This window comes from Melozone crissalis, unplaced genomic scaffold (assembly GCF_028551555.1).
Source record: "Melozone crissalis strain CALT ecotype California unplaced genomic scaffold, PUWL_Pcris_2 ptg000063l_1, whole genome shotgun sequence".
Lineage (NCBI taxonomy): Eukaryota > Metazoa > Chordata > Aves > Passeriformes > Passerellidae > Melozone > Melozone crissalis.
Genome location: NW_026535841.1, coordinates 8,385,995 through 8,413,261, shown reverse-complemented (window position 1 = coordinate 8,413,261; position 27,267 = coordinate 8,385,995). Strand labels below are relative to the sequence as shown.

General features: G+C 39.2%; 1 protein-coding gene across 1 annotated transcript; it reads right to left on the bottom strand.

Moving 5' to 3' along the window:
- Positions 1-25,322, bottom strand: TANGO2 (transport and golgi organization 2 homolog). Its single transcript, XM_054288793.1, has 9 exons — positions 25,257-25,322; positions 20,047-20,168; positions 16,153-16,241; positions 15,843-15,962; positions 14,746-14,860; positions 7,869-7,939; positions 6,364-6,517; positions 4,543-4,647; positions 1-2,815 (listed from the first exon to the last, which is right to left on the bottom strand). Exons 2-9 carry the CDS (start codon positions 20,100-20,102, stop codon positions 2,695-2,697), a joined length of 831 nt encoding a protein of 276 aa, XP_054144768.1. The 5' UTR covers positions 20,103-20,168; positions 25,257-25,322; the 3' UTR covers positions 1-2,694.
- Between the last annotated feature and the right edge of the window lie 1,945 nt (positions 25,323-27,267).

The following is a 27,267-nucleotide window of genomic DNA, read 5'->3' as shown; positions in this document are numbered from 1 at the left end:
GACTGGTCACCAACTTGACTTTATTCTGATTCTAGTTTTGAACACACATGTAAACAACAATTATGACACAATTTTAAGCAAAAAAACATAGCTGAGGTTTTACACATTTTAAAATTTCTTCCACTACCATTCCAATAGAAAAAAATCAGGAAATAAAGACCTCTTGCAAATGCATGACTTTGAAGAGATGACATTTATAAGCAAACTTAATAAAATGCCATGCAGTAGTTTCCTATATACACCTTTCTCCTTTATATCCTTTAAAACTGGTATTTAAAATTCCCTTTTATTATTAAAAATACTTTTATAAAAATAAAACACTTTCTTTGTTATCTGTAGGTACAGGATCCTTTTTCCAGTGGATTCATTGCAACTCTACTTTGGACAGAGTAGATCATGCACTTCACAAATACCTTATCACACTTGTATGGACAAGCACCACTTGATATATCTGCACAGCAGTCCTGATCCTGTTTCCACTGAAGCCAATGACAAAACTCTCACAAAAGCCTCCAAAGAAGTTAAAGAACCTCTCTTTATTAGCTATTCTGATGAGATAAAAACATCATCCAAGGTTTGGCCTCTTTCCTGTTTATTTTAATTGCCAGAAAAAGCAAATCTCAGATTTAAAATTTTGATTCAAGCATATCAAAATACACTATTATAAATCCATATTTACATCTAAGGTCTGACTCACCTTTCTTTGCCTATGTGTAAAAACTAAGAATAAATTTTCATTATTACAGGACTGCCATAAACTGAAGATTACAAGTCCTTTTAGCATGATATTGCATGCATTTTGCTTGCTTTTATGATGTCTTCAAAGAGAATGTCATGTTTAAATATCCACTATTTGTAAGTGGATATAAAAAAAGTTTGCTATGCAAACTCTCAGAGCAAGCTGTTGAGGCAGGGCTTTGTTTCTAGATATGCATGTGTTAAACTCAAATTTAAGACAGCTTTAGCTACTTGGCATCTAAAAATAACAGTTAACATTTTTAGCCATAAAAATATAGGGTTTAGGAAGTCATCAAAAAATCAAAAAGGGCTGACCATTTCCTGCAGCTCAGAAGGCTTTGAGTTCTAAACCCAACACAATTGTTGATTGTCTTGCAATCAAGGTGGTCAAAAAGTGATTTATACAGAACTGAATCCACAACCTGTGACTAGCCATGTAAGCAGTCCTGGTATCTAGAAGCTATTTAAATATGCAAATATAAAGAAGAGATTTAACTAAATGCTGCTTTAGCATTTCCTGACAAATACAAACCTGGGAATGGCCTTTCACAGTACTTCACCTCAATGGAAAGTCTCATTTACTGCTGCCTCCATTGCACACACAGGTGAGAATGCCAAAATACACCGGCTTGAGTACAGAAACACAGCTGCACATCTTCCACAGAGTATCAAAAATCTGACTACTTTGCAATAATTAATTAAAATCTGAGGCTTGTGAAAATACAGTCAGCATACCTAAAGGAAAAAAAATAGTGGTGATCCATTACTAACCTAATATTCAGTATTCAAAAAAAGTCAAAACAGAACACCAACAGAAACAAAAATAGCTTAGGGTTTTCAAATATCCTGTTATTAGCTAGAATCTTCCATTACCCACACTGGCACTGAATAATTGAAAAAAGCATGCATTTAAATAGCTTTTTAATTCACAGGTGTTAGAACATAGGAAGTACCTCTTACTATTCAACTTTTTCAGCAATATAAGACTGCAACAGTGTCACCTTACAACACACAGCTATTTCTACTAATAATCCATGAGATGGAATCCACTCCAGGCTGTAACACGTTCTACCAATAAAGAAATGAATCCAAAATTTTATATGTACAAAACAGGCAATATATGAAAACCTCATCTTCAGCTTCTGTTTACGAACAGGTGCCTATTCCTTATCTGCTTGCTGGAGAAGAAAATAACAAAACCAATACTGCTAATTAGACTATCAGGAAACAGGATATCACAGCACAAATAGTTTTATTCAGGTCAAAGATATGCGAGTCTGCTCCTATGGTTCTTTCAGTAAAAGTGAACAGAGACTGAACTAAATTCCCTATCTTGATTCTCAGATCAAGTTTTAGAAATAAGATCTATTGCTGTACTATCTATAGAAAAACAAATGTAAAGAATCCCCCCTCTCTGCCCTCCCCAGGCAGAACATTGCACCATGGCACTGAAAAGCTGAAATGAGACTAAAGCACTTAATTCTACAGGACAACATACATTCATCTAATGCACATTGGCATCAGCTGTACAATCTTAACAGCATATGTTGAAGGTAAAGCAAAGTTTGGTAAAACCTTCATATAGAACAGTAAAAGCAGCAAATATTTCCCCACCATTAGAACTAAAAACAAGTTTAAGTCTACTAATAACATCTTTTAAAAAATCCACACTTACAAAAAAGCAGTGACTTTGTATTGGACAAAGATGGCCTTGCCCTGAAAGCAGCGTGGTATTAAATAAAATATTTCTGATTATAAGTTGCTACTTCATGTAAAAAAAAAAGCATCTTCATCTGGTAAAGCATGTGTGAGCTTGATAGGGTATGATACCAGTTTATTTGAACTTTTGCTTTCCTTGCTATTTTTAGTTTGTGGAGGCTGGCACAAAACATTTACTAGAGCTTAATGGCTTGTTGTCTCATTGCTATTATTACAAACCACTCATGTGGAAAGTTGTTAACTGTGCAGTTTGAATTCATAGGTGCTTGTTTGCCACTGGTTGACATCAGCATTGATCATGTTGCGCTCGGTGAAAGTGACACATCCCTCGGAATCGATGAGCACCACCGTGTTCGTCCTGCAACAGCAGCAGCACAAGGTTACACCTGGCTCCATCTCAGGAACTGCCAGCCTGCCATCCCTCACTCCCAAATGTTTTAATCCCTTTTCCCCTTTTTTGTTTCCCCCTGAGCACATCATCAACACACGAGCAGGGCAGAAATCATCCTGACAAGTTTAAATGGGCATTTTCAGTCTGTTCTGTCACGCCACTGCTTTGATTCCCTGCTGCACTTGCAGCAGCTGACACACAAACCTGCTCACTGCAGAGAGTATGGTAAAAGCTTAAACTTAGTGCAAAGTGCTCAATTCAGAAAGAAGTAGCATAAAACTTAAGTTTTTCTTCACACCCTACATGTACCCATGAGGATTACTGACATCAACAGTACTCTCTTCATCCCTTTCTTTCAAATCCATTGTATATATTAATTATTATCACGGGACATTGATATATGATCAAGAAAAAGGTGTCTCTCTAGAACCTTCCAAAGAGGAAATTTGTTTTCAGTAAAAGCAGATGCCACAAGTGCATCTATTCCACTTTGCCTTGGCTAAGCTGTGATTTCTCCATGGACACTGCAGTACCCTTCCACAAAGGAGTTACTGACAGTAGGAATTTTGCACCATCCTCATCTGGTGGCCTTTCCCAAGTCACTTCACAGTTGTTCACTCATACAAAAAAGCACTTAATTTCCTCACAAGAAAGTGAGGCCCAGTTAACAACCTCTATTCACTAAGCCCTGTTGCTAAGGGAAAGGTAAATGTGAGCGTACAATTATAGCAGTAGGGAGACTTGAAATGTGTGCTAATTCACCAGGAGAAGGTCAGTATTTCTATCAAGTTATCCCTGTTTCCTTTGAAATGGCTGGACTCCAATCTGTGAAGCAAGGGGAGGAAGCTGCTTTGTTACCATGTTAAATCTTCATTGTCCTATATTTAAAATGTTCTTTTAATACATTTAAAGAAACCACTGTAAATACTGAGTATCTCTCTCAGAATACCAACTTAAAATACCTACAGCAGTGAGCACTCTGCTTATCAGCTCCCATCTCTACAGAGGAAATACTATGGCTGGACCATGCCACAGACCAATCTGACAAAATTATTGGCAGACTTTTAGACCAGCAACAGGGTTCACCAGCAATTTTGTCCCACTGAAGATCAAATGAAGATTTGCATTGCATTTTTCTATTCTTCTTGCAGTTTTGGTGGAACAGTCAGAGCAGAGTGAGAATATCTCAGTAAAAACAGCAGCATCAGTTAGGGAAGAAATGGAAATACAGGTTCTGCTGAACAAGAGCAATAGGTTCTTAATGTATGAAAATGGCAGATCCATTTTCTGATGCAATGTCTAAGGAAAACTCTGATTTAGCAACGCAGGAGACATGATTCCTGCTCGTGGAGGAGAAATGTGTTCTGCAAATCTCTGGTAGGATCAAAGTTAGATGTGCTCAGATCTGCTCTTACACTGGGGAAGCAGGAGAACTGTATTATCTTGTCTGGGACAAGGCAAAGCTGTGCCCTGTTCTCCATCAAAGATGAACCACAGTGTGAGCTTCAAATCCTCTTCAGCAGCAAACCCCAGGCACTCAAATACTGACCAAGGAAACACATGACTGAATTATACCAGATTAATATCTTTAAAAAAATTAAAGCAGTCACTATGGAGTATAACCTGACAATAGCCCAATTGTGATTTGAGGTGTGCTTTGATCAGCACACATTCATTTCTGGCTCTGGTTTTACCTTGTTCCGTAGCCCGGGCAGCGAACGCACACGGCCGCGTACTTGTTCAGGATGGGGCGGATGTAATCCTTGCCTTGGTCCTCAATTGCAGGGTCTGGTAACTGACTGGAAAAAGTAGGAAAAGAGTTAAAAAAAAAATAAAAATCTCCAATATTAACACATTCATCCCTCTTGATCTGGAAGGAGTTCCAGGACATCCCTGAGATCACAGGGCTGAAGCAGAAGAGAGGGGGTAAAGGACAAAAACCCATCAGGAAAGAATGGAATTCTGTGATTAAACCAACCTCTGTACCCACTACATTCCTGTAATGTGCACACACAAAGAGATCATAAAGTAATATGAAACAGGATATTTTAAGAAAGTTCAAAGCTAGTGCATATCCACATGTTCATATTTATTATGAAAAGATCATTTCATCTTGAAGTATGATTTGGAAAGATTACAGGCTTAGTTTAAATATTGCTTTTTGTAAGTAAATATTTCCCTTTTATAGTCAGATGGTTTCAGATGAGATCAAATGGAATTACTGAACATTAAGGGAAGACCATTTGACTATGTTGTATCTTATATCTTTGTCTTCTTACTAGTAAAAAGTATAAAGTCTAACAATTTTTTAAAAAATCACTTGATGAGATAGATGAAAAAAGCTATAAAGACAGCTTAGCAGACTCCCCAATTACTAGTCATTGCTCATATGTCTGAGTTCTTATACAAAACTTTATTTTGAACCACTGAAAAATGCCACATTCATGAATGCTGGCATTAAAATTTTCTGTAAAGTTTGGGAAATTGAATCTATATGCCAGAAACAGCTTTGCTTCAACTCTAATCACTTCCCAGACAGATAAAATCCAAGGTAAACATGAGAGTTACCAGATGGTGAGCAATGATATGAATTTAGACCACAGCACCTCCTGTATCCAACTCCATGTGTGCAGAATGTAGTGCTATCAAGTTTCTTTCCTTCTGAAGATCCAACTGATGGGCTCAGGTTCACTGTGCCATCAGTTGTGAGTGCAGGAACCTTCCTTACATCTCAAACTCATCTCTTGGGGACTGCCTTGACTGAAACTTACTTGACTGGAACTTTCCTGACTTAATTGTACACACCCTTCCTTTTCTCCTTCCCCCAGTTAGCCTGAAACAACTGCACTTCTGAGGAAGGCAGCTGGTTGAACTTTGAAGTGTTGCTTCTCCACCCTCTATTGTCTGCTCTACTCTGAGCAGCAACACAGACGAGTAAAACCTACTAACACAAACCTGCTCAGCACCTGTGAGGGCACTGAGGCCCTGGCACAGGTTACCCAGAGAAGCTGTGGGTGCCCCATCCCTGAAGGTGCTCATGGCCAGGTTGGATGGGTCTCTGAGCAACCTGTGCTAGTGGACAGTGTCCCTGTCCATGACAGAGGTTGGCACCAGAAGATCTTTAAGGTCCCTTCCCATCTAAATAATTTTATGATCTATGAAAATAAGTGCTTTCTTTAAGTGCAGTAAGCAAACTTGTGAGCCTTCAAAAAGTTGACAGCAAGCAGCTTGCACATCCCTAGACATGCACTCATTGCCCTTACTAAGAGAAGTGCAATCTTTAAAAACAAAGGGCACAGAGAAATCAGTGCACAGCTGATGAGGTCTAAGATTGCAGTAGCCTTAATTGTATCTCCTGCTTGAAAATCAATCCTGTTGAAAGTCAGGCTCTGTGAGAACACTGCTTTCAATTAATATGAAGGTAAAGTGCTTTTTCCCTTCAAAACAGTTTTTATGTGCATATTTTTAAATGGGTCATATTGTATTTGAGTAAATTCCAGCTATCACATTCTTACGGCTCTTGATTATTCATCACTGTAAGGAGCTCCTTCACCAAGTCTTCTTTGGTGAGGTCTTGACTTCTCTTGACCACTTCTGTGAAAAGCTGCTTCCCATACTGAAGTTTCTTCCATGGTGTATCCAACAAAGAATTACTCAATCCATATATTCCTACACACAAACACACACGAAAAAGCCCAATTTAATTGGAAAGTGCCTTCTGGTGATTTCAGTTGTCGTTACAGATTTTAAAAATTTTAATAAAGTCTAAGTGACTCCCCAGCTAACCTTTACCTTCAGGTGAGCCATAAACACACAAGCCCATTACTGAACAGGAGAATACAGCAGGCTCCCATCTTGTGCTGGGCTGTGCTTAAGCACTCCCCTCATGCTGATGCTCAGTACTTGGTTTTAGTTGTACCCTAATTCACATCCACAGCAGTCAGTTTGAATTTCTGGTTTGCTAAACCATGAAGGCATAACAGAATTTTATAATTTCTGCAATCTAGTCTTGTGAGTGTAGGGATAATCATCTTAAGTTATCTTTGCCTCTGATTTTACTCTTGAAAAACACTGCAAAGCAGCACTGCATGACAAGAAGGACCCTCCTCTTTAGAGGCACCCTCTCACCACAAGCCAGACAAGAGAGATCACCAAGCATCCTCTCCTCCTAAAGGCAGCCACATACACAGGAGTCTGTTGTCTAAGCACAGAGACCAGAACCATCTTTGGTACAGTCTGCAGATACCTAGAATTTGTGACTCAGTTTCTCATTACAACATGGCCAGATTTTAAATTTAAAAAAATGTCTGTATTAAAATTTGTTTTATGTACATTTGTAGCTGTACAAAATCTAACAGTTGTTTCCAAGAATTTATGCTGTAATTGCTACAATAACAATTTGCCTACTGGCAGCCACATTTTGACCATTAACCTAAGAAGGCAAAGTGAGGCTCTGCCATCAAGTGTTACCAGTCAGTTACACTGCTCAGAGCCTTCCATGTGTCCTGGTTCCATTCAAACTCCTTTTTGATGATGACTTCTGGAGCATTACTCTCTGTAGCTAGCTAGCAAAGAACTAGATTTTAAATATTTTAAAATCAATTCACCAGATAAGACAGATTATCTTTGTCTTTAAAGCCAACTCTGTCCCTGGGGGAGCACAGTCATACTGTGACCTTCAAACTGCTGGGTAAAGGCAGTTAGGGTCAGACCCTTTGAAAATTCCATTCTCAAGACAGACTTCTGTTCTTCTGCCATAATTACCTAAGCAGGATTCCACTAATTGCACTGCAGGTGGGTACATACACTGGCATGGATAGAAACTTTTAATGAACTATTGATTCTTTACTGCAAGTTATTAACAAAAACTTATATGAATTCAAGGACATTTAGTAATACTTTCTTTTAAAGAATGCAAAGAAAAAGTAAGTGAAGACAATGCTTAAGTAGCTAAATTACTAGAACAATACAGAGCTACATAAGAAAAAGTAATATTCCGACCTTTCTGAAGAAAACCTACCAGCATTTAGGAAAACAGGTTCTGGTTCTCCTCTGTTTCCATAGTAGCAAATTACATCTCCTTTGGTGGTACTGAAAAATATAAATACAAATTTCTCCTTGAAAAGCCATCAGCTTCTATATTTGATTATGCTTTAATTTCATGCAATCTTTGAGCACATTAAGATGCTTCTCCCACTGTTGCTCCTATGATACCAGACATTGATGTGTTTTATTACTTTCCTGCTCTCAAAACACTGCACCATTATCAGGAAGTAGCATTATCATTTTTAAACATAACTGCAGTAAAATTCAGTAAAACCCCGTAACTTCTGCATGGAAGCAGCCAGGCTTAAAGACAAAAACCTGGTCTTGATTAACTGGAGATTTAGTTGCTTGGGAGAAGGGGGCATGTGATAACAAAGGAACTGTCCATCACAGCAAGTACCCTTTTCCCCATCACTTCTTTGAATCCTTCCTGCATTCTAAGCCACTGACTGCTGTAGGCAACTTCAGATGGCAGGAGTGCATTTCAGGCCCACTTCCAGCAATGCTGCAGGGCGTGGCTGGGTCTTTGTGCATTTCTTGGCTGTTTTCAGATCCCTGTAGTCACTGAATCTCTCTAATTGTAGGCACTGGCTGCAGCACTCACTCTCTCTTGTGCTCAGAGTACAGGGAGGGTCTTGCACAAGGTTCAGAGACATTCCAACATTGCAAACAACTCTTATTTGACAGAGATGGTATCAGGATATCCAAACAGCAGGGATCTACACAGTCACACTGATACTGACAACACAAACACCAAACCAACTGATAAGGGAAAAAAAGAGAAAGTAAGTCATCAATAAGCGTTGTGTGTCCTGTGGGAAATGGATTGCCATTAGATGGCTCACTCTCAGCATCCCTCACTCAGCTGACATGGAATCCTGATTCCTCAGATCATTCCAGTTGATGGGGTTTGGCTTTTTTTTTTGTTTAATTTGCCAGAATACAGCAATGAGATCTAATTCTGTATTTCTCCCTAGTGATTTACTTGCTCACAGTTACCAACAAACTCATTCTCATCATAGTTCAATTTTTAATTTGTCTCTCAAGCTCCAGTTCCTTAGACAGCAGACAGTTTCCAAATCGGAAAAAAAGAAAAACAACCAAACAAAAAAAACCAAAACAAAAAAACCCCAAACACAAAATTTGCAGTTAAGACTGAATTTGGATTAAGTAGCACAAAGCATAATACAGAAGAGAAGCTATTTCCAACTCCTCATTTTTTTCCTAAGATAAAAAGGAGTATCTCTGTGCTGATGCAAATCAGAGTATATAGAATGCAATCTCATTAATGATGTACTGGAACTTAAATTGCTCTGCATAACTTAGCATCCGCTACTCAAACCTTAATAACAAGCAAAACAGTCTTGATTTAGCTGTTTATATTCTTCTTGAAAAGCCATTATGAAAGACATTCTACAGTGTCCTTTGCAAGACAGCCAAATGAAGAAGGAAATATTAACTTATTAATTATAGAAGTCAGAGGAGTCAAGAAGAGGAATATGGAAAAAGTCCCCATAAAGCAAAAATAGAAGTGCCTTTCTCTGTGCACTACTCTTCCTCCTCCCAAACCCAAGGAGCTGTCTGATACCACACAGAAAGATCGAGTTTTTCAGCAGAGGCAGAAGACAGCAATCACAGCAAGCATATTGTGTACACTATTTTTATTGTTATATATAATGTATATATATATCAGCTATGATAACATCAGTTACTCAATTTGCAGTTTATCGACTTTTAAAAGAAACGTGTAATATTTCTGAACTTTCCTCTAGTGGCTTAAAAGACATTTATTTTCCTTATCTTTTTCTTCTCATCCTTAAGATCCTTGTCCAAATTTATTTATGCTGATGTCAACTCTTCACAGACAACAGCCCACCTTAGGTGTCCTAAGTTAAGACATCAGAAATCACACAAACTACTGTACTGGTGCATTAACTATTCTGTTTTCAAATACCTGCTGTAGAAGATCTGTGAAAAGATCAGAGCAATTGTTATAACCTGAAGTCTCACAGTGTTAGATGGAAAAGTGGACAAGTGGCCCAAGGAAGCCCTGGAACACAGCTGTAAGACAAGGCCTGCCACAGATGAGACTGCATGGTGAGTAAGCTGGCTCTGCTGACTTCCTCTAAACAGCTTTTTACATGAAAGAATATAATCCTCTAGCATCTCTTCCAAGATTTGTGTCACTGACAAATTCAGTAACAAGATCCCCTGGAGTTTATCAAGAAGATGGGGAATACATACAACTGCAGGGTCACTAATTCAGGGCATTGGGATTTTATGGCATGCACACTCCCCCAGGAGTGTTTTCACTTACCTCCACTGCAGCACTGCTGCTGCCTTCTGTCAAAGGGAGACTAAAGCCTCCCAAGAGACTTCTGAAATGGGGATACTTTCAAAATTTAGTTCACTGTGCCAGTCAGCTACTCTTTCTTTTATCATTTGGCTCTGCCTATTCCCTTCCTACTGTTTACAGGTACTCAGAATTGAACATCAAAGCAGAAGCCAAGATGAAAAAAAATCACTGTAAGCTTGATCGCAGCAATAGCCTCAAAACCCTGGCCTGCACTCAAGATTCTCTTCCCTCCCAGCCTTACAAGTACAGATACCAATTTCACTGCAGAAGTAATAAAGGCATAATTAAAGTGATGACAATAGGACCCAACAGACATATTTTTAAATCCCAGGCATAGCTGACAGCAGAAAGAAACTAAAATTATGCTGTTAGATACATTATTCTGTCAAAAAATGTAAGCAATAATAAATGTTCTAGGCAATATTCTAGGCAGCACAAATCTCAGTAGTAATAGACGCTCCACAGCAACACGAAAGCCATGCAGAGTTTGCCACAATCACTTTTAATGTTGATGAAACATAAGCAATGTCCTTCTGCACTCCTGCCCTGCTTCACCTTCAAGGTGGCTCCAAGTCATGTCCAACAAAAACTCAGAATGAAAGAAAAAGGAAAAAAGTAGTGAGGCAGTAAAGCTGCACAGAGTGTGGTTATCACCAAGTGATCACTCCCCTGGGCACTGAGCTCTACTCTGCTACAGACAAGGACATTGGATTGTTTTATGAATAATCTGTGCATGTAGTTTTTGTGCAAGGACAAAAGATGAAACTGGCAGCAACACTGAAATGCTGCACAGTAGTTTCCAATAAGTAGTATGGTTCACAGATTCATTTTCATTTCTTCAATGTTCATGAGCTATCATGAGATAACTCTTTCTGTTCTGAAGCTAAAAATAAACAAGCAAACACCAAACCACCAACTGTAAAGCCCAAACATGTACCACCTACCATCAAATAAAATGGTGAAAAGAATTCTGCTGGATACTCACAGCATACAAAGTCTGCCTTAAAACAGACCCTGATTTTGTTGTTAGTGTCTAAACATTTCTTTGGCACTGTCCTAATATTTTGGGCCAGGCAGAAGCTGACAGTAGAGGAAAGAGATAACAATGTTTTTCAGAAGCATTTTTCTTTCTTTGACATTGGACTGTCCATCCATCCACTGGAAGTGACTGAAGATCTATGCAGAAATACCTCATTTTCATGAGGGAGCCAGAAGAAGCAAGACAGGTATACTCTGCTAAAGGTGATCATGAATTAGAAAGTGCATGAGAAGAAAAGGAAATGAGCTTACAGAGCAATCCCAGGGACTTGACCATCCATGTTCTCTTCATACCAGCGCTCTGACCCTCTCTCACTTTGAAAAGGCACCTAAATCCAATCTCTGGAGAGCAACCAAATCCTTCCCACCCAGCCAGGTCACATTAACCATGCTGAATGACAGCCTGCAGGTGATGGTATAGTTTAGTACATTTTCCCTGCAGGGGTTGAATACTGTCTGTGACAGGGGAGAACAGACAAGTTCACCCAAAAGGCAATTTTCTGTAATCTCCTCCAGCTGACTTGTTTGTAAGGCACAATTTGTCTATTCATCACGGAGAAAGCGATTCACTCCTGTTCCACAGGGATCTTATTGCACATGAACCAGATGGGCTCTAACTGACAGCCTGTCAGAGGCTGCACTTGCTGGGTGGGTGACAAGAAGCTGCCAATTTGTCCTTCAGGGCAGTCTGAATTACACACTTGGCAGTAAGGAACACAAGTGAGATGCTGCCACAACAGCCCTGACACAAGTTTGAGGTACCCATGAAAGGCTGAGTAGGTGTAGCAGTAGATTTGTTGAACACAGGTTTTCCCCAGGACAGAAATGATGTCCTGATCATCAACAAAAGCAGCTCACTGCCTTCAGGTATTATCACAAATGAGAAAGAAGGAAAACCCCTTTGAATATTGAGCAGGTATTTACTTTACAGAACAGTCCAGCCTCTGATAACCTTGTTCCTTTCTAATCAGACCTACAGACAGCAAAAATGAGAGGAGTGGCAACACTGCCTTCCGGGAAGCCAATTTTGCAGCTGCACAAGATTCCAAACAGACACTGTTTGCCACATGCTATAATTCAACATAAAAGTATGTTTAGCATAAAGCAGAAACTGAATAAATATTCATGACTCTCATACTCAGCAGGTACACCCAAGATGATAAACTGAAAAATCAGAAAAATAAAAGTACTAAGTAATTTTCTTAAAACAACAAATCAATAGTGTTTAAATTGATATAAAGAGATGCCACAGAGTAAATAGATTATTACACTGAAAGTGTCAAAACCCATGCATGTTAAAAATAAGTCACACTAAGCTGTGGAAATGAACAATGAGATTTTATAACCTGTACAGTTGTTTCCAGCTCCCTTTCTTGTATTACTGCACCTGTCATCTAGCATACTGTCATCATAATCATACTGAGAGAAGATAAAATTTCTTTTTCTGAAACATGTACCTGAAGATTCAAACATTGTAAATCTCTCTAAATATGCTGCTTACACTCAGCAGAATGTGCTCAGGTACACCCCTTCCCACCAGTGCTTCATTCAGACTTTCAGTCTGAGTTTCCCCTCCATTTCACACACTCTAACAGAGCCCATCACTATTTGTTACACAATGGAAGAACACATTAAGGACAGTCCTCAATCTTTGTTTTGAACAGTAACATGGCCCAACAAAATAGCATCAACTACAACCATTTTTTATTTACACAGAGAAGTAGCTCCCATTCACATACCACATTTCTCTTTGGAGTAATTCTAATTTCCTAAAATGACAAGTTTACAAATATTATTGAAATTGCTCTGCATCATTAGCTTGCCAAGAATTTCATTTCATCAGAGTATCCAAGGCTAAGGACATGTCAAAGCAGAGAAGTTAATCAACACACACAGCTTTCAGAGTGATACTCAACAAGGAATTATGACCTGTATCACCATGGAAAGACTATTCAATTGAGCATACAACTCTCTATCACCCCAGCATGGAGGAATAAACAAACAAACCCAACACAGGAATGATTGCCTTAAATAAAATCAATCAAACCTACTTTAATATCATTGTACTAGCAGCCATTATCACTATTCTCTTTTCCTACATTAAAAGGAAGAAACTCAAGCTTACTGCTTGCTAGGTCACACCTTGAATATGGTATTTTCTTGAAAACATCTATTTCTTCTGTTACCTTTTCAGTAAAAGATAGCCTTCCAATTTATGCAATGTAGCAAGGCAGCAACATACAGCAGAAAGCTCAAAAAGTTAAATCCTCTGACCATGGTAAAAAATAATTTAGGCAACTGAAAAATTTTGGGAAGTATCTGGTGAGACGATGAACTTTATAAAGTAGAGAGTAAAAAGACCAAAAAGCATCAAACCCTCCAACTGCCTGGCCATCTTCTGGATTGAATTTCTGGAAACATAACCTATATATTTATTTCTAAGCAGGCCCACCAAGCAGAAATACACTCATGGTACCTTCACAGAACTGACTCATAAGTTTTGGCCATCAGCTGAAGGTGGTCTAATACAGAAAGTAAAAAATGTAAATACAAGGCCAGTTAGTGAGAGGGTGCTAGAAATGCTTTCCACTGAAAACAGTAAACAGTCTGGCCTTCTGCTTTAAGTGCATTCCCAGAAGCATGCAGAAAAGCAGACTGGGAGAAGGCCCTGCACCATCAGGTTGTCTGATAAGATTAATGCCTCTGCACAAGTGTGCCAAAGCAGCAGCGTGCCCCTGGCAGTTCAGCTGTGCTCCCAGGCATGCAGTGTGCATCCAGCTGGGAACTGACACAGGGCCTGGAGATGCCTCAGCCCTGGATTTCCATTCCTCCCCATCAGGCAGAAGGCAAAGGCAAAGTCACAGATGTACTTGTGCATAGACACATGCACAAGCAGTGGAAAAGACTGTGCCAATCACACTAAATTATAATTAAGTATCCAACATCCTTTCTCAGCTACAGAAACTTTAAGGTAATGTTTATTTGTCTTGTGATGATTTTTAATGTTTAAGGAAAGATTAATGACACAGACACACTGACAGGAATAATAGCTTGAAAGCTTTCAGCTGTTCTAATCCTGCTGCAGCATGTCAACTCTCAGAGAAAAAAAGGTGTTTGAGAAATTATAAGCTGAGGTTTTGTCTTCTCAAAATACAAACCCCAGAGCCTCCAGGGTAAAGACTGCCTACAGCCTATCAGGGAGTTGCAAGAAGTTTTGTGGGAAGCAATGCTTAGAATACAAGATAGCTCTCCAGTGTTTGAAAGATAAACAATAACAAAGGAAAGGAAGACTACAATAAAATTAGGGCCTTGCATGCCAATTACCAAAAACATGAGCTCTAAGTTTAGTTTGTGACAGGCTTTCCATTGTTACACTTTGGTGGTATGACTTGTATGTACAGCACTGTTATTATCTTTCTCCCTCTGATATTTGAACTGTGATGTTTTATAGACTTACTTCAAGTCAGCTGCTAATAAATTAAATCCATTGTAAAGATGTCCCTCTACTGAAACTTTCTTCAAGTAAGAGTAGCTGTCCAGATCTGCAGTCAAGAAGTTTGTTACAAGAGCACCTAAGAAAGAGAAGTACATAGAGCAACTTGTATGTGTGCGCTCACTATTCTGACAGCCCTGGTAAAATAAACAGAAAGATAAAGATTCCTGTTGCCAACAGGCTGTAACAGTGGAAGAAAACCCCAAACCACAAAACCAAAGCTTTAACATTCTTACATCATTCTACCATGTTCACATTAAGAGCATGAGTTTTACTCTGAAGAACTCAGTCAAAAGCTCTTGGTGAAATTCTAAGAATTCACATTTACTAACTATTCTGGACTGGATGCACCTTTTGTCTCCTCCCACCTTACAAATTCTTTCTTGTCTTGTTTCACTACCCTGATATATGATCCCAAAATGAAATACAAATGACATGGTTCATTTGTTTCTCTGTATAACATTGTTTGTCACTGCAATATATTCCCAATCCAGCACCATATGACAGTTACACACAAATCTATTTTTACTTCAAAAAACCCCACAGATGTGCTGTTTTGAGCATCCTCTTTGAAAGAGGGTTTTTTCTATTATTTCTCCTCCTCTGATTGATCAATGGGGAAGAAGAATCTTTTAGGCTACCTCCAGCATAATCCAAGTTACATTCCCTGACAAAGGTGTTTGAATATGAATATGCACTTTAAGAAGTCTACTGTAATCTAAAACTAGCTCAGTTGGCTAATTTTCTGCCTGTTAATTAGAATTACTTTGCAGAGGAGATGGTGCTGCTGCATAGCTTGTATGAATGTGACTTCAGGCTCTAGGCATTACATCTTGTTTTACTTATGCCTGCTTGATCAAGAAATCATTATCCAAGTCAAGTTCTTCACATATATACTCAAAGTCATCAGTTAAAAAAATTTGTTTACAGCACATAAACATTCTTTTTCTCCATAAAGCTACGTTAAAAAAATTAATATTGTAATCATCAATATTATACTACAACATCAGGACTTGTTTGTCCACTTCTTTTTTTATTTTTTTATTTCAACTCCTCCATACCTCTTCCTTTTGCATTTTTATCAATCTTTGGCTGCATATAGTTTGTCAGGGCTGCCATCTTGCCTTTCTTACTGATTCCCAGCCATGTCCCTCCTTCTTTTCCCTCCTCCATATCCAGACCTAATGGAACAAGGAAGAGTCAGGTTATTAAATACATTAAAATTAAAAAATGTTTCAAACTCACAACATGTTTTCCTTAGATGTATAAGGAAGAAAATTTCTTATTAGAAAGGCAACACCACCACCCTAACAATGAAAAAACCATGCCATGATTCCCTTATACAATAAACCCCTCAAAAGACACACATACCACTAAGGATCTCATTGCTGCTGTCCCAAAACTCGGCCGATTTGGATGGTCTGTGGTAGAATTCATCCCTATTAGCTGCTAGAATAAGCCTGCAGAACACAAGAGGAAAAAAGACACTATTACTTACAAATTGGAACTTCACAGTACAGGCAGGAGCAGAATCCAATTTTTTCCAGAGCATTAACTCATTTCAAGCATGAAAGTATCCTTTATCTCCCACCTCACCTTTGTCACTCAGTGTAAAGTTGGACTGACATCTGACAGCAGCCTTCTCTCTCACTGCCCAGAGACACTCAGCAAGTCCCTCTTGGTGAGTGAATGAGGAAAGAGGTGTTTTCAAAAAATAATTCTTACAAAAGCAGACACTGAATTCAGATTGCATAAACAACCTTAAGATTTCTCAGCACAGTTACAGCTTAATTAGAGAAAACAATTATTGTTTTGAAATTATTTTTTTTTAAAGTGTTCTTCATTGGTTGAACATCCTCACCTGAGGAGCAGGTAATGGGTCCAAGTAAAGGTAGAAGACAACAGTGACCCCAGGCAGGCCCTGTGTGGAGGCTCAGGGCAGCAGGGGACTGCACACAGACCTGCACAGCTCCAGGGCAGCTCCCAAGTCCTGCTCATCAGTACCCACAACATGACTTGCCTTCATTTCAGCTGTGAGACAGTGAATGCTCCCCCTCCTCTCCAGCTATGCTGCTTAATTTAATTTTAATGAAATGCTATCTTTCAAAAACCTGCAGATTTTCTTTACCAGTTTTTCTTAGCCTCAGTTGTCTTCTTCACTGTCAGTTCCTCCTGCCAGCTGCATCTCAATTACAGCTGCACAGCCAAAGACAAGTTTGCTACTGGAACTGAAGACAGACCATACAGTTTTAATTCTAATTTTCAGCCACAACACACGAGACTCAATTCCAATGACATCTCATTACTTTGTTTGGCATTCAGATGTACTTACATTTTCTGCAGGTTTCTGAACTTTCCTGCAAATTCATCTCTTCCCTAATACAGTGTTTTAAAAGAGGACTGCAAGGTACAGGTTGCACATTAGAAATACTAGAGAAAAAGAATAATAATCAACCATAGAGAAACTAGAAAAACCTGACACTTCAATGGGATCCTTTCTGTAAGGTAAGTGCTTAGTATTTTGCCCAACAAAGATAACATCTGTTGGAAAGCAACCTGTATGTACAATTTTATCTTTCCAATGCAAATATAATATTGTTCCTTTCAAAATTACATAATTTCTCTTCTTCCAGCTGATTCTAGTCTTTGAGCTATAGGCTTTCTGCTGGTTTACCAAATTTCTGTCATCTTACTTCAACATGCTCCATTAACAGGATGCAGCCTCCTTTCACTGATTTTTATTTAAATGAGTATCTCCACTTTAAAAAAATATTTTGCCTGAAGTGCACTTCTCATCTCCTGAAGCTTCAATTATACTTTGCCTTCAATAATTCTTGACATGAAACTACACAGTTTCTATTAGATTAAACTCCATAGTTCCTATTTGCTTATGGTATCTAAATACTAAAAATAAGCAAAGTCTTTTTTGTGTGATTGAATATTCCCCATCTCAAGTTTAATGCAGAACCCTAAATTTAGCACAAGGCTAGTATACAAAAGCATAATAATAAAAACATCTTTATTTTGTCATTTATGAAACATAATTATAGTGAAAAGGAGCAATATTAAGTGACCCCCATCTTCTAATAAATTGCAAAAAGCCTATTCAGCTATTTTTATAGCTGAAATAATTCAACTGTATTAGGATTTACATATAAAGATTTATTTTAATATTGAGAGAAATGAAAACATAAGAAATCATTCCATTAAAGCAATTTCCTACAATGCAATTCAGCTCCAGAAAAGAGCCTGTGATTATAGCTTTGAAGCTTGAAACATTAATTTATTTGTAAGATGCACACAGTACTATTCAGAAGGATGTAAAGGCAGCATATTACCTCTGACAGTAATAATGGACTACACTAAAGTGCTTGTTACACTGCACTAAACTTTACCACAAACAAGCCCCAAGAGGGAAAACAGAACCAGCAGCAAAGCTACAGGCAGATGGATTTGTTAGTGTGTCACAAGAGTGAGCTCTTTGCTTAATTAGATGCTCAAGAAAATTGACCAATATGTTGCTCTAGAAACCAGAGTCTACCTGGATGGAAAATTCTCCCAAGTGTTACAGAGAACATGTTTTAGCTTGGCTATTTCCTCCTAGCCAGTAAACTCAGTCAATGACAAGGTGTTTGTCTTATAAACTTCCAATTCCTATTACTGACACTTTCTTTCAGTTAGAAATGCCAAGCAGAGAACAGTAAGGAAAGTTTAATTACCTGGTTTGTGATGGACAAAGAAATTCGTGTCTGCAGGTACAGGAATCCCCTTTTAGTTGGGAAAACTGTTCCAACACCTCACCATGAAATAAACAGAGCTACAGCACAGTGATGCCTGAAGTGTCAAGAAAAATCACTCTTAGCAAGAACTTGTAGAGAGAGGTCTCACTTGGTCCAATGGCCTGGCATTTACCACCCTAACAGGTAGCTCAGGGTGATTTATCTCAGGTATAGAGCAAGCACTGCTTAACAAAAGATACACAGAAAGTTAAACACAATTAAATACTCCTGAATTTGGGCCAACATCTCAAAAGCGTTGTCCTGTTCTGATGCTGACAGCAAGTTGTTCTCTGATATAAATTAATAACTTCAATCTTGATGCAATTTTTTATAGCACACTACTCTAAGTTCTACTTTTAAATATTGATCATGGCAGAAAGTTCACTTGGCAAACAACTGCAGTTTACATCCAAAGGATTTTCCCAAGGGGCATCAAATTGATGAATCTGTCTTTTGCTAACTACCAACACAAAGAGAGTCAGACCAAATAAATGGATATATTAATTCAGCACCAGTCACATCATAAACAAAATCCCTTTTCAGGCAGGCTCCAGATGCAGAAAGGAATGCACTCTGGACAACTGAGGTTTCCATTCTCATTTCCTCTCTTTCTGTAGAATGGCATCTGCTTCTTAATCCAAGAGGACAAGAAAACAAGTCAGTGAAAGGCACAACCATTTACTGAGCAGACTGACTGATGGTTTCTGTGTGAATACCAATACTTGTACCCTACAAAGTAATATGGAACCTACACAGTACATATAAACACAGCAATAAACCTGAAGAGTCTGTTTACAGCCTGAAGTGCTTGCTGTCTTTTTATTACAAACTCAGTGTACTCAAAGATACTGATGTTGGAGATGAAATTTAAAGAGGACAGGCTACAATGAGAAAGAAAATGATTACAGAATGTTTAATAGTTTGGAAATTCACCTGCATGACATGGAGAAATTCTTAGAAACTGACCTAGAAGCCTGCAAGCTTATTTTTTTATTCAGTTTTTGGCTAAACATTTCATACACATGACTTAGTTTATTGCCTACAGTTTTAATTGCAAGCAGTGGCTAGGACACTTCTTAGAAGTTCCTTGGTTGCAAACTGGAAGCCTTAAGCAGATCTACCACACTGAAAGCAGGGGACAGCTACAACTGTGATGCCCAACAAACAGGATTCCACTTAGTTTGAATAATAAAGTAGGAGGCAGCACTTCCAAACATTGGAGTACAATATTTAAAGGACTTATACAGCACAACAGATCACCAGGTCCTTGATTAGAAAGTTCAAGACTTCTGATATAGCCTAAAACCAAAGGCTTCTAAAAAGGCTCCAGTAACTCCTCCAATGGGGAAAGCCATGAAGTTAAACACTACAGAAGCACAGCTGAACACATAATATTGATTTTAGTTTGTAATTCACACACTGGCTACAAAAGGGAATTGTGTAAAATATTACAGAAGCAGGTCTGTTTTAACTACAACCATCTTACCTGTATGCATTTTTTGAAACTGGCCGTGGGTCAAATTTGAATAGAAGGATGCACATTGAAGATCTGATGTTTAAATCTTATTTCTTCCACAAAGGCTCAATGCAAGGTCATTCTGTGATAGCCTAAAATGGTAATAGAAATTATATATTACACTGCAAATTATAAAAAAAGAAACTTGTAGCTGTGATGGAGCTAAAGAATTGCAATGTATTGACTAATAGCTCACAATACAAATACATAAATAAAATACAACTTCCAAAACAGAATAGTTCTAAAGACTGATTTACTAACCAAATGCTTACGTAGTTCTTTCAAAGTTATGGCTGGCTAGTTCAGATTTTTAGAGAAAAAACCTGCATCAAGAAAATATTGACAAAGTGTAGAGTGCTAGCAAAACACGAAAAAAACCACTGTTATGCAATTTTCTGCTCATTATAAATTTTTTTTTCCCTCTCTTTAAGGAAGAAAAAATGCTTCTTTTAGAATAAAGGAGAAAATAAGACTCAAACTGTTGCAGAAGACAGAAAAAGCCTCATTAAAGACACTCACAGACCTGCAAATAAAGTATAACTTAGGCCAAGCTACTATCAATGTTCAGGAGAAATTATTATTGTTTAGCATTGGGTAAAAGGTCAGGAACAAACAGAAACACGTGGGATGTTTTGTGTCCAGAGTTTACATTTTGATGAGGAGTTTCCAGCACTTGTGCTATATTTAAAATTCTGGCCATGCAGATGGAATGACAAATGTGCTTTCCATTTCAAACCAACAAAACAGCTTTCAAATATTTTGTGTTGTCCAATTAACATTCTTCTGGTAATAAACCTGCAGTCTGATCTTTACTTTTTGAGGCTGCTCAAACAATTATCAGAATGCCACCACCCAATGATACACAGCCATTTTTACTGTTACTGAGAGCTTTTGCCATGCAAGGACTTTCAAGGTAAGTCAAGGGGAGAGGGAGGCAGAATTCAACACCACAACTCTAAGGCTGTCTGAGGAACTCAACAACTGAAAAAACTTCTGTACAAAACCCAGGATTTTTAACCTTACTTTCAAGATATGTGGAAAGTGTCTCTCTTGCCCTTTAATTGCTACATAATTTGTTGTAAGAGATATCAGGAAATGGATCATCTTGACTACATTCACATTACCAAAAACAGAGCTGCAAGTGAAGCATTTATACAGATTTTATTTTTAAATTAACAGCTTGCCCAGAGCTGCTGGCTCCTGTTAAGTCACAGTTCAGCACCACAACCAGCCTGCTGTTGTTGTCAGAGCACAGTAAGTTCAGTCTTGTAGCCAGTATCTCCAAAGAGACTCTTCTGCTGCAGGACATGAAATAACTCACAAAGAGGTGCAACACTCCTGACATGCTTGACAAGAAAATTAGTGCACAGCAGCGTGTGTGTGTCTGTATATATATAAATACACCTCAAAGTATTTTAAATTCTGTTCGCTGACAAAAGGAATTTCCCTCCCAAGTTGACTCATAATCCATGAGCTAAAAGAAGCAATAGCAGAGTTATCCCAACTGTTCTGTGTTAAACAGGTTACACAATAACACACTGCTGGCTTTCTTTGCCTCTATCAAGTCAATCCCAAAATAACTGCATTAGAAATTCATCATAAAATGAAGATGCAGTCTTGAATTTTGGATAACTGATTTACTAGCCAGGTCTTTAAAAAGAGCATAGCCAGCTTTATAGAGAAACTGTAACCACTTTTGAGAAGGTGATATGCCCCTTCTCAGACTTCTATCGCTGGATTTTCAGTAGACTGCAATCATACTGGACTTGAACTGCCAGTACTGGAAGACTTGGATCTTCTACATACAGATTATTTCAGAAACAACACTCACAGCTCAGAAGAGATCACCTTCAAATCCATGAGTTTAGAGGTTCCCATCTACAGCACTACTGGGAGTATGCCAGGGAATCCTAAAAACTTTTATTTCTGGCAAAGTGCAAAGCAGCTCACTTGGTGAAAGCAGGGATATAAAATACAATTTTAATGACAACTGTCACTGAGTACTCTTGCTGACTATGGAGATATGGCTGCTAAGTGCCTTGCCAGATAATTAAATGGATTACTTGATAGAAAACTGTTTGCAATTAATCACTCATAAAACCAATATTTTAATAAACAGGTTTCAGGCTCCATTGCCTGATTTATTCGGTTTCCTTCAAATAATCAAATAGGTCCAGCTGTTCATGCAAGTTACTGGCCAGCATAAAAATTAAACAAAAACTGCCAGTCAGAAAACAGCTGCATAGTAAGTTTGCAGTACTCATCACAATTATCTGGAAGGACAAGTATTTTGAATACTTCAGTATCTTTCTAGAATCCCCAGTCATTATGATTAGGTACTACTGCTTTGACAGAATGCTTTTTGTGACCCCATGAACCTTGCTTCATGTTACTACAGTTCTTAAAGTTACATTTATGCTTTTCTTAACCCCAAATACCAAACCAGCATTTTTTATCTCAGGGTCCACCTTTTTTTTTTTTTTTTAGACAGAAGTGTTTAAGGCAGATAAAACAGAGCTACCCCTTTAAAACAGCAGCAACACTTAACTGGCAAAGGAGGCAAGCAATGTATTTTGGTACCTTCTTTGATTAAAGCTGACATTGCACTTGAAACACCTGTTGTGGATATTAGCCTTACATTCTTAAATAGAAGCATACTGAAAGACTCAAATTTGGGTATTCTGAAATTTACAATAATTAACAAAACACTAAGAGGAAAAAAACTGAAGAGAGGCTGTCATAGATGTTGTAAATACATAAACATTGAATCAAGAAGTCTTCATGCATTCTCTTGAGCTCAAACTCACATAAAAGCTGCTGCTGCAGCCACGGGGATGGGATGAGCACACTGCACAGAGCTGGGGCTGCAAAGCACATGTGCTCAGCTCAGCTGAGTCCCCACACACCAAGGAGAGGAGAAGGTGAAAAAGATTAGGCCAGCACTGACTTCCACTTGCAACTTGATCCTACAGCAAGTCCAAAGCTAGATCAAAAGCTGATTTTCAATCTCCATTTCTGCAGAAAATGTGTCTTCAGAACCATCCTTAAAAATGAAGGAGGTGCCATAGTTTAAAGAGTTCATATAGAAAAGGCTAAGTTGTGGTACAACTCTTGCTTTCTGATTTTCTTTTTGAGGAGAATACAAGCCAGAATATACACACCATGCAACAAGGTCTGCAGGAATGGGGGAGAAATCCTGTGCTCTAGATTGGAGACAGTGAAGACTGCTCTCTGGATAATGAGCTTTTATAAATTCTAGTTTGCTTATTCCTACTCAATAAGATAACAGTTACCAAGGATGACATGATAGCAACAATCTCCTATTTCTGTAATGTTTCTAGTTTGCTGTCCAACTTATGCCTAATACACACAAACCAGCTTGTCAAGAACCACAAACATCCTGTAATTAAGCGTTCTGCTCCAAATGGCACCGCTAATTTGGAAATGACATTAAAGTAAGTAACATTCTTGTTCTGTGCTACAGTACTCTGTTAGACAGCACAGTGTGTTGTTTTGCTCATTTGAAGGATCTGTTAAAAGCCTGAGTGGATACATGCCAGCATAAGGTAGCATTTAGAGGGACTTTCAGGAGACCCAAACATGATAGATTGTGTATGTTCTTTTCATAGGGCTCCACCATCATTTGGTTGATTAGAAACAATCAGTTCACAATTTGGCATAAAACTGCCTTACCCTTAAGAAGTCCCAGTAGCAGGCTTTGAAAAAGGAAGCCATTTGTTATGTATTTCATATTCACAAATGAAGCATCATAAATAACATCTGTCAGTTACCACAGTGATCTCAAGTGCTTCTCAACTCATCCAAAACTATTGTTTAGGTGCAGTCTAAAACAGAGCTAAAAACCATTATTCACTGGAATCTGCTAGTTCTATGTACTACAACAGTAGCTAATGTTCAGCAGAGTACACAACTATTTTACTGTCTCTTTTGACTATGTCCAAATGAAACTGAGCCCAACAGTCCTCAAATGCCCATAGAAGGGCCATAAAATTGGATGTATTTTCTTGCACTACTGAAATGAGGTTTTTAATAGCAAACTTTAAAGTCATCAAAAATAAGACATGCTTGATTAGTTCTTAAAAGTATTCTATTTTTCTCCCTCAGAGAAAAGTGTCTCCTGGCTGCATTTTCAAAGCATTTTACTGTTTCATTTTTGCACTTCCCTTTTGTACCACATGCTCCACAGTAACAATACTAAGAACTACAGATGAAGTGGAATAGATGGATCTATAATTTGATGACTTCCAGGTTGTTCCCTGTGAAGAGCATTTGTAAGGAACCCAGGCTTTGTAATCCTACTAAGGTGAAGAGTCGGTCTTCCCTGAAAGAGGCAGCAAAGCAAAAGCACAACACTTATGAAACACAGAAAATAACGTGTAAGGTGAATGGCACTCCCAAGTTTATTGGGCTAATTTTAATTTCTGCTGCTTGATTTCTCTCTGGCGTTTTACTAGATGAGGTCCACTGTACAGGTCCCATGAGAAACAAACGACAGTAAACATAACCTTTCACCACACCATGTTTTAGAAACATTTACAAAATGGAGTAAAACAGCCTTTGCCCCAGTTTCTTAAGAGCACGATCAGCAACGGATCTGCAGACTCAGAGCCTTCTGCAGGGCCTGCTCCTTAGATAAAAGCTGTATTTTTAGCTTGTACTGTTCTTAGGTTTTCTTCAGGGAGGAACCACCAAAAGACATTAGTAGTTTTCACTGTATAACTATGACTATTGCTTGACCTCAAAGGGTCGCTACAACTTAAAACCTAATTTAAAAATTATTTTATTATTCTTGTACACTTACAATTACTCCTATACGTGACGCAAATACCAACCAGCCACCACCCACGCAGGAATGAAATGCCATCGCATAACCAAGGAAAACAGGTGCGAACTGACACCTGAAAATATCCCCAGAGATGCTGCTGGATAAAATTAGGATAAAAGCCTTAAGCAAATGGCGCTCAGGAGCTGCACCTTCCTTAGCGGGGAGGGCCGGGGCTGTGGCGGTGGCCAGGAACGGCACCCACAGCCCCAGAGCAGGAGCCCGGCAACTCCCGGAGGCTGGTGGCAGCTGAGGCGGCGCCGGGCTGTGTCCGAGCCCGCCCCGCAGGCACGGTGACCCCCGGTCCCTCGGTCCCTCCCTCGCCTCCCTCACTCACCCACGGCCGCCGCACGCCCGTCCCCCGCGCCGCTTCCGGAGGGCGGCCGGGCCGAGCAGCACCGCCCCTCCGGGGGCCGGGCCCGGCTCCTCCTCCCGCCCGTGCTGCCGGTATCGACACCTTCCCTGTGCCCCTAGCCCGGGCCTGCCGGTACCGACACCTCCCTGTGCCTCTACCCCGGGGCCCGCCGGTACCGACACCTTCCCTGTGCCCCTGGCTCGAGGCCCACCGGCACCGATACCGACACCTTTCCTGTACCCCTGGCCCGGGGCCCTGCAGTTCTGCCCCGGTGCCACAGCGCCCGGTATTCCCCAGAGCATTGGGGTCATCTCCCAGTGCCTGAGCTGCTGCTTGGCTGCCTCAGCCTGCTGCCAGCGTAGCTGGTTTAGAGCTGAGACGAGAAACTGGGGCAGTAGAAAATTTTTTTCACTGTTAGGGCAGTCAGGCATTGGAACAGATTGCCCAGGGAGGTGACAGAGCTGCCGTGCTTGGAGGTGTTTAAATCTGGTAATGTGGTTTAGTGGTTTATAGAGGTTACAGTGGTTAATGAGGCTGGAGTTCATGATCTTAAAGGTCTCTCCTCACCTTGCTGATTCTGTGAAGGTGTGAAATAATAATATTACTGATGTGAGCATCACAGTGCTCATGCCTCTGAGGACAGACACTCCCAGGCTGCTGGTGGGTTTGGATGCAGCTCCTGACCCCTCAGAACAAGGCCCCTGTGAGGGATGCTGCTCCCCTGACCTCCTTCAGCTGAGACTGCTCCCAGGAAGGCCCCAAAATCACTGAGCCCTGAGCCTGCAATGGGATGAATTCCAGCCAGGACAGCTTTCCTGAGGACTGAGAAAAACACAAGTGACAGCATCCAATTTGCTTTCAGTTATTAGCATAGCATGATCAGAACTGATAACCATTTAGTAATTTTACCTAAATCTGCAGGTTTAGTTTGGGATTGGATCTGTGTCACCTTTTTGTCCTGCTGAAATATGATTATTTCATTTTTCAAACAAGATCTCAAACTTAATTTCTGACTATTTTTCATGGGTAGCAATAGAGGGTTTCAGTGGAGCCTGTAAATTACAAAATGTTTTATAGTGAAGCCTGTAAGGAAATACCATAAAAGCCTGGAGTTCTCTTCCAGGTTCTATCACAGATAAACACAATATACACAAGATGTGAAACAGTAATTAAAAGAATTCCCAGGGGTATATGGATGTGTTAGGTGGCTTGTCAGATTTACTGGATACAGAAAACCTGAAGTCAACTGTCAGGTTTAGCGCTGCTCTGGCATTTGACATTGTGCAAGTTCACCTCAATGCTTTCCTTCTCCATCATCAACAATGGGATGATCACATTGACCTTTGCAAGGTCTCTTGAGATCTACTGATGAAAATTACTGGGTGAGTGTATGATCATCATTCTTTGTACTACTGCTTCTGAAACACAATAATAGATTGCAGTTATTACCTTGAGACATATAAACCTAGAATGTATTAATGTTTTCAGGTACAGAGTTGTTATTTAAAGCAGTTATCTGGTGACTAAATAGACAAATTATACAAATCTCTGTTACACTGAAATAGGTAAAGTGCATGCACATTAAATGTAATGTATTGTTCTTTTTGGCACTCTGTTTGAGTCTTAAAGTATAGACTCATCACTGTGACCAAAGATTGTTTAGCTTCTAGACTCGATTCTCATGTAAAATCTGCAGATGATAATCTGCATACCTTCAGCAGCAGTCATGTATATGGGAAGAAGAAAGTGTCCATAGGCTTAAAACTGAATGGTGTTTTTTTCCTGATTTTTTTGTTTCTATTTTTAATACATATGGAAAGTAAGAATAAGTTCAGAGTCATTTAAAAAGCTTTTTAGGAGGCTGCACAAAAAGAGTCCACTGCAAGAATTTGTGAATAGTGAATTTGATGGCCATTTTGACTCTTCCTTTTATTCTTGTGTCTACCTTTTGTTCTGCCTAAACCAGCTTGGTTATTGTTGTCCCTTCTAGACC

What these genes read in the sequence shown, in the direction of transcription:
- TANGO2 (XM_054288793.1), bottom strand. Translation starts at nt 20,102, where the DNA reads ATGTGCATCCTTCTATTCAAATTTGACCCACGGCCAGTTTCAAAAAAT. An exon ending in TAAAAATGCAAAAGGAAGAG is followed by an intron (nt 14,861 to 15,842) that starts GTATGGAGGAGT and finishes TCTCTTTCTTAG; the next exon opens with GTGCTCTTGTAACAAACTTC. An exon ending in TTATTAGCAGCTGACTTGAA is followed by an intron (nt 7,940 to 14,745) that starts GTAAGTCTATAA and finishes TATATTTTTCAG; the next exon opens with TACCACCAAAGGAGATGTAA.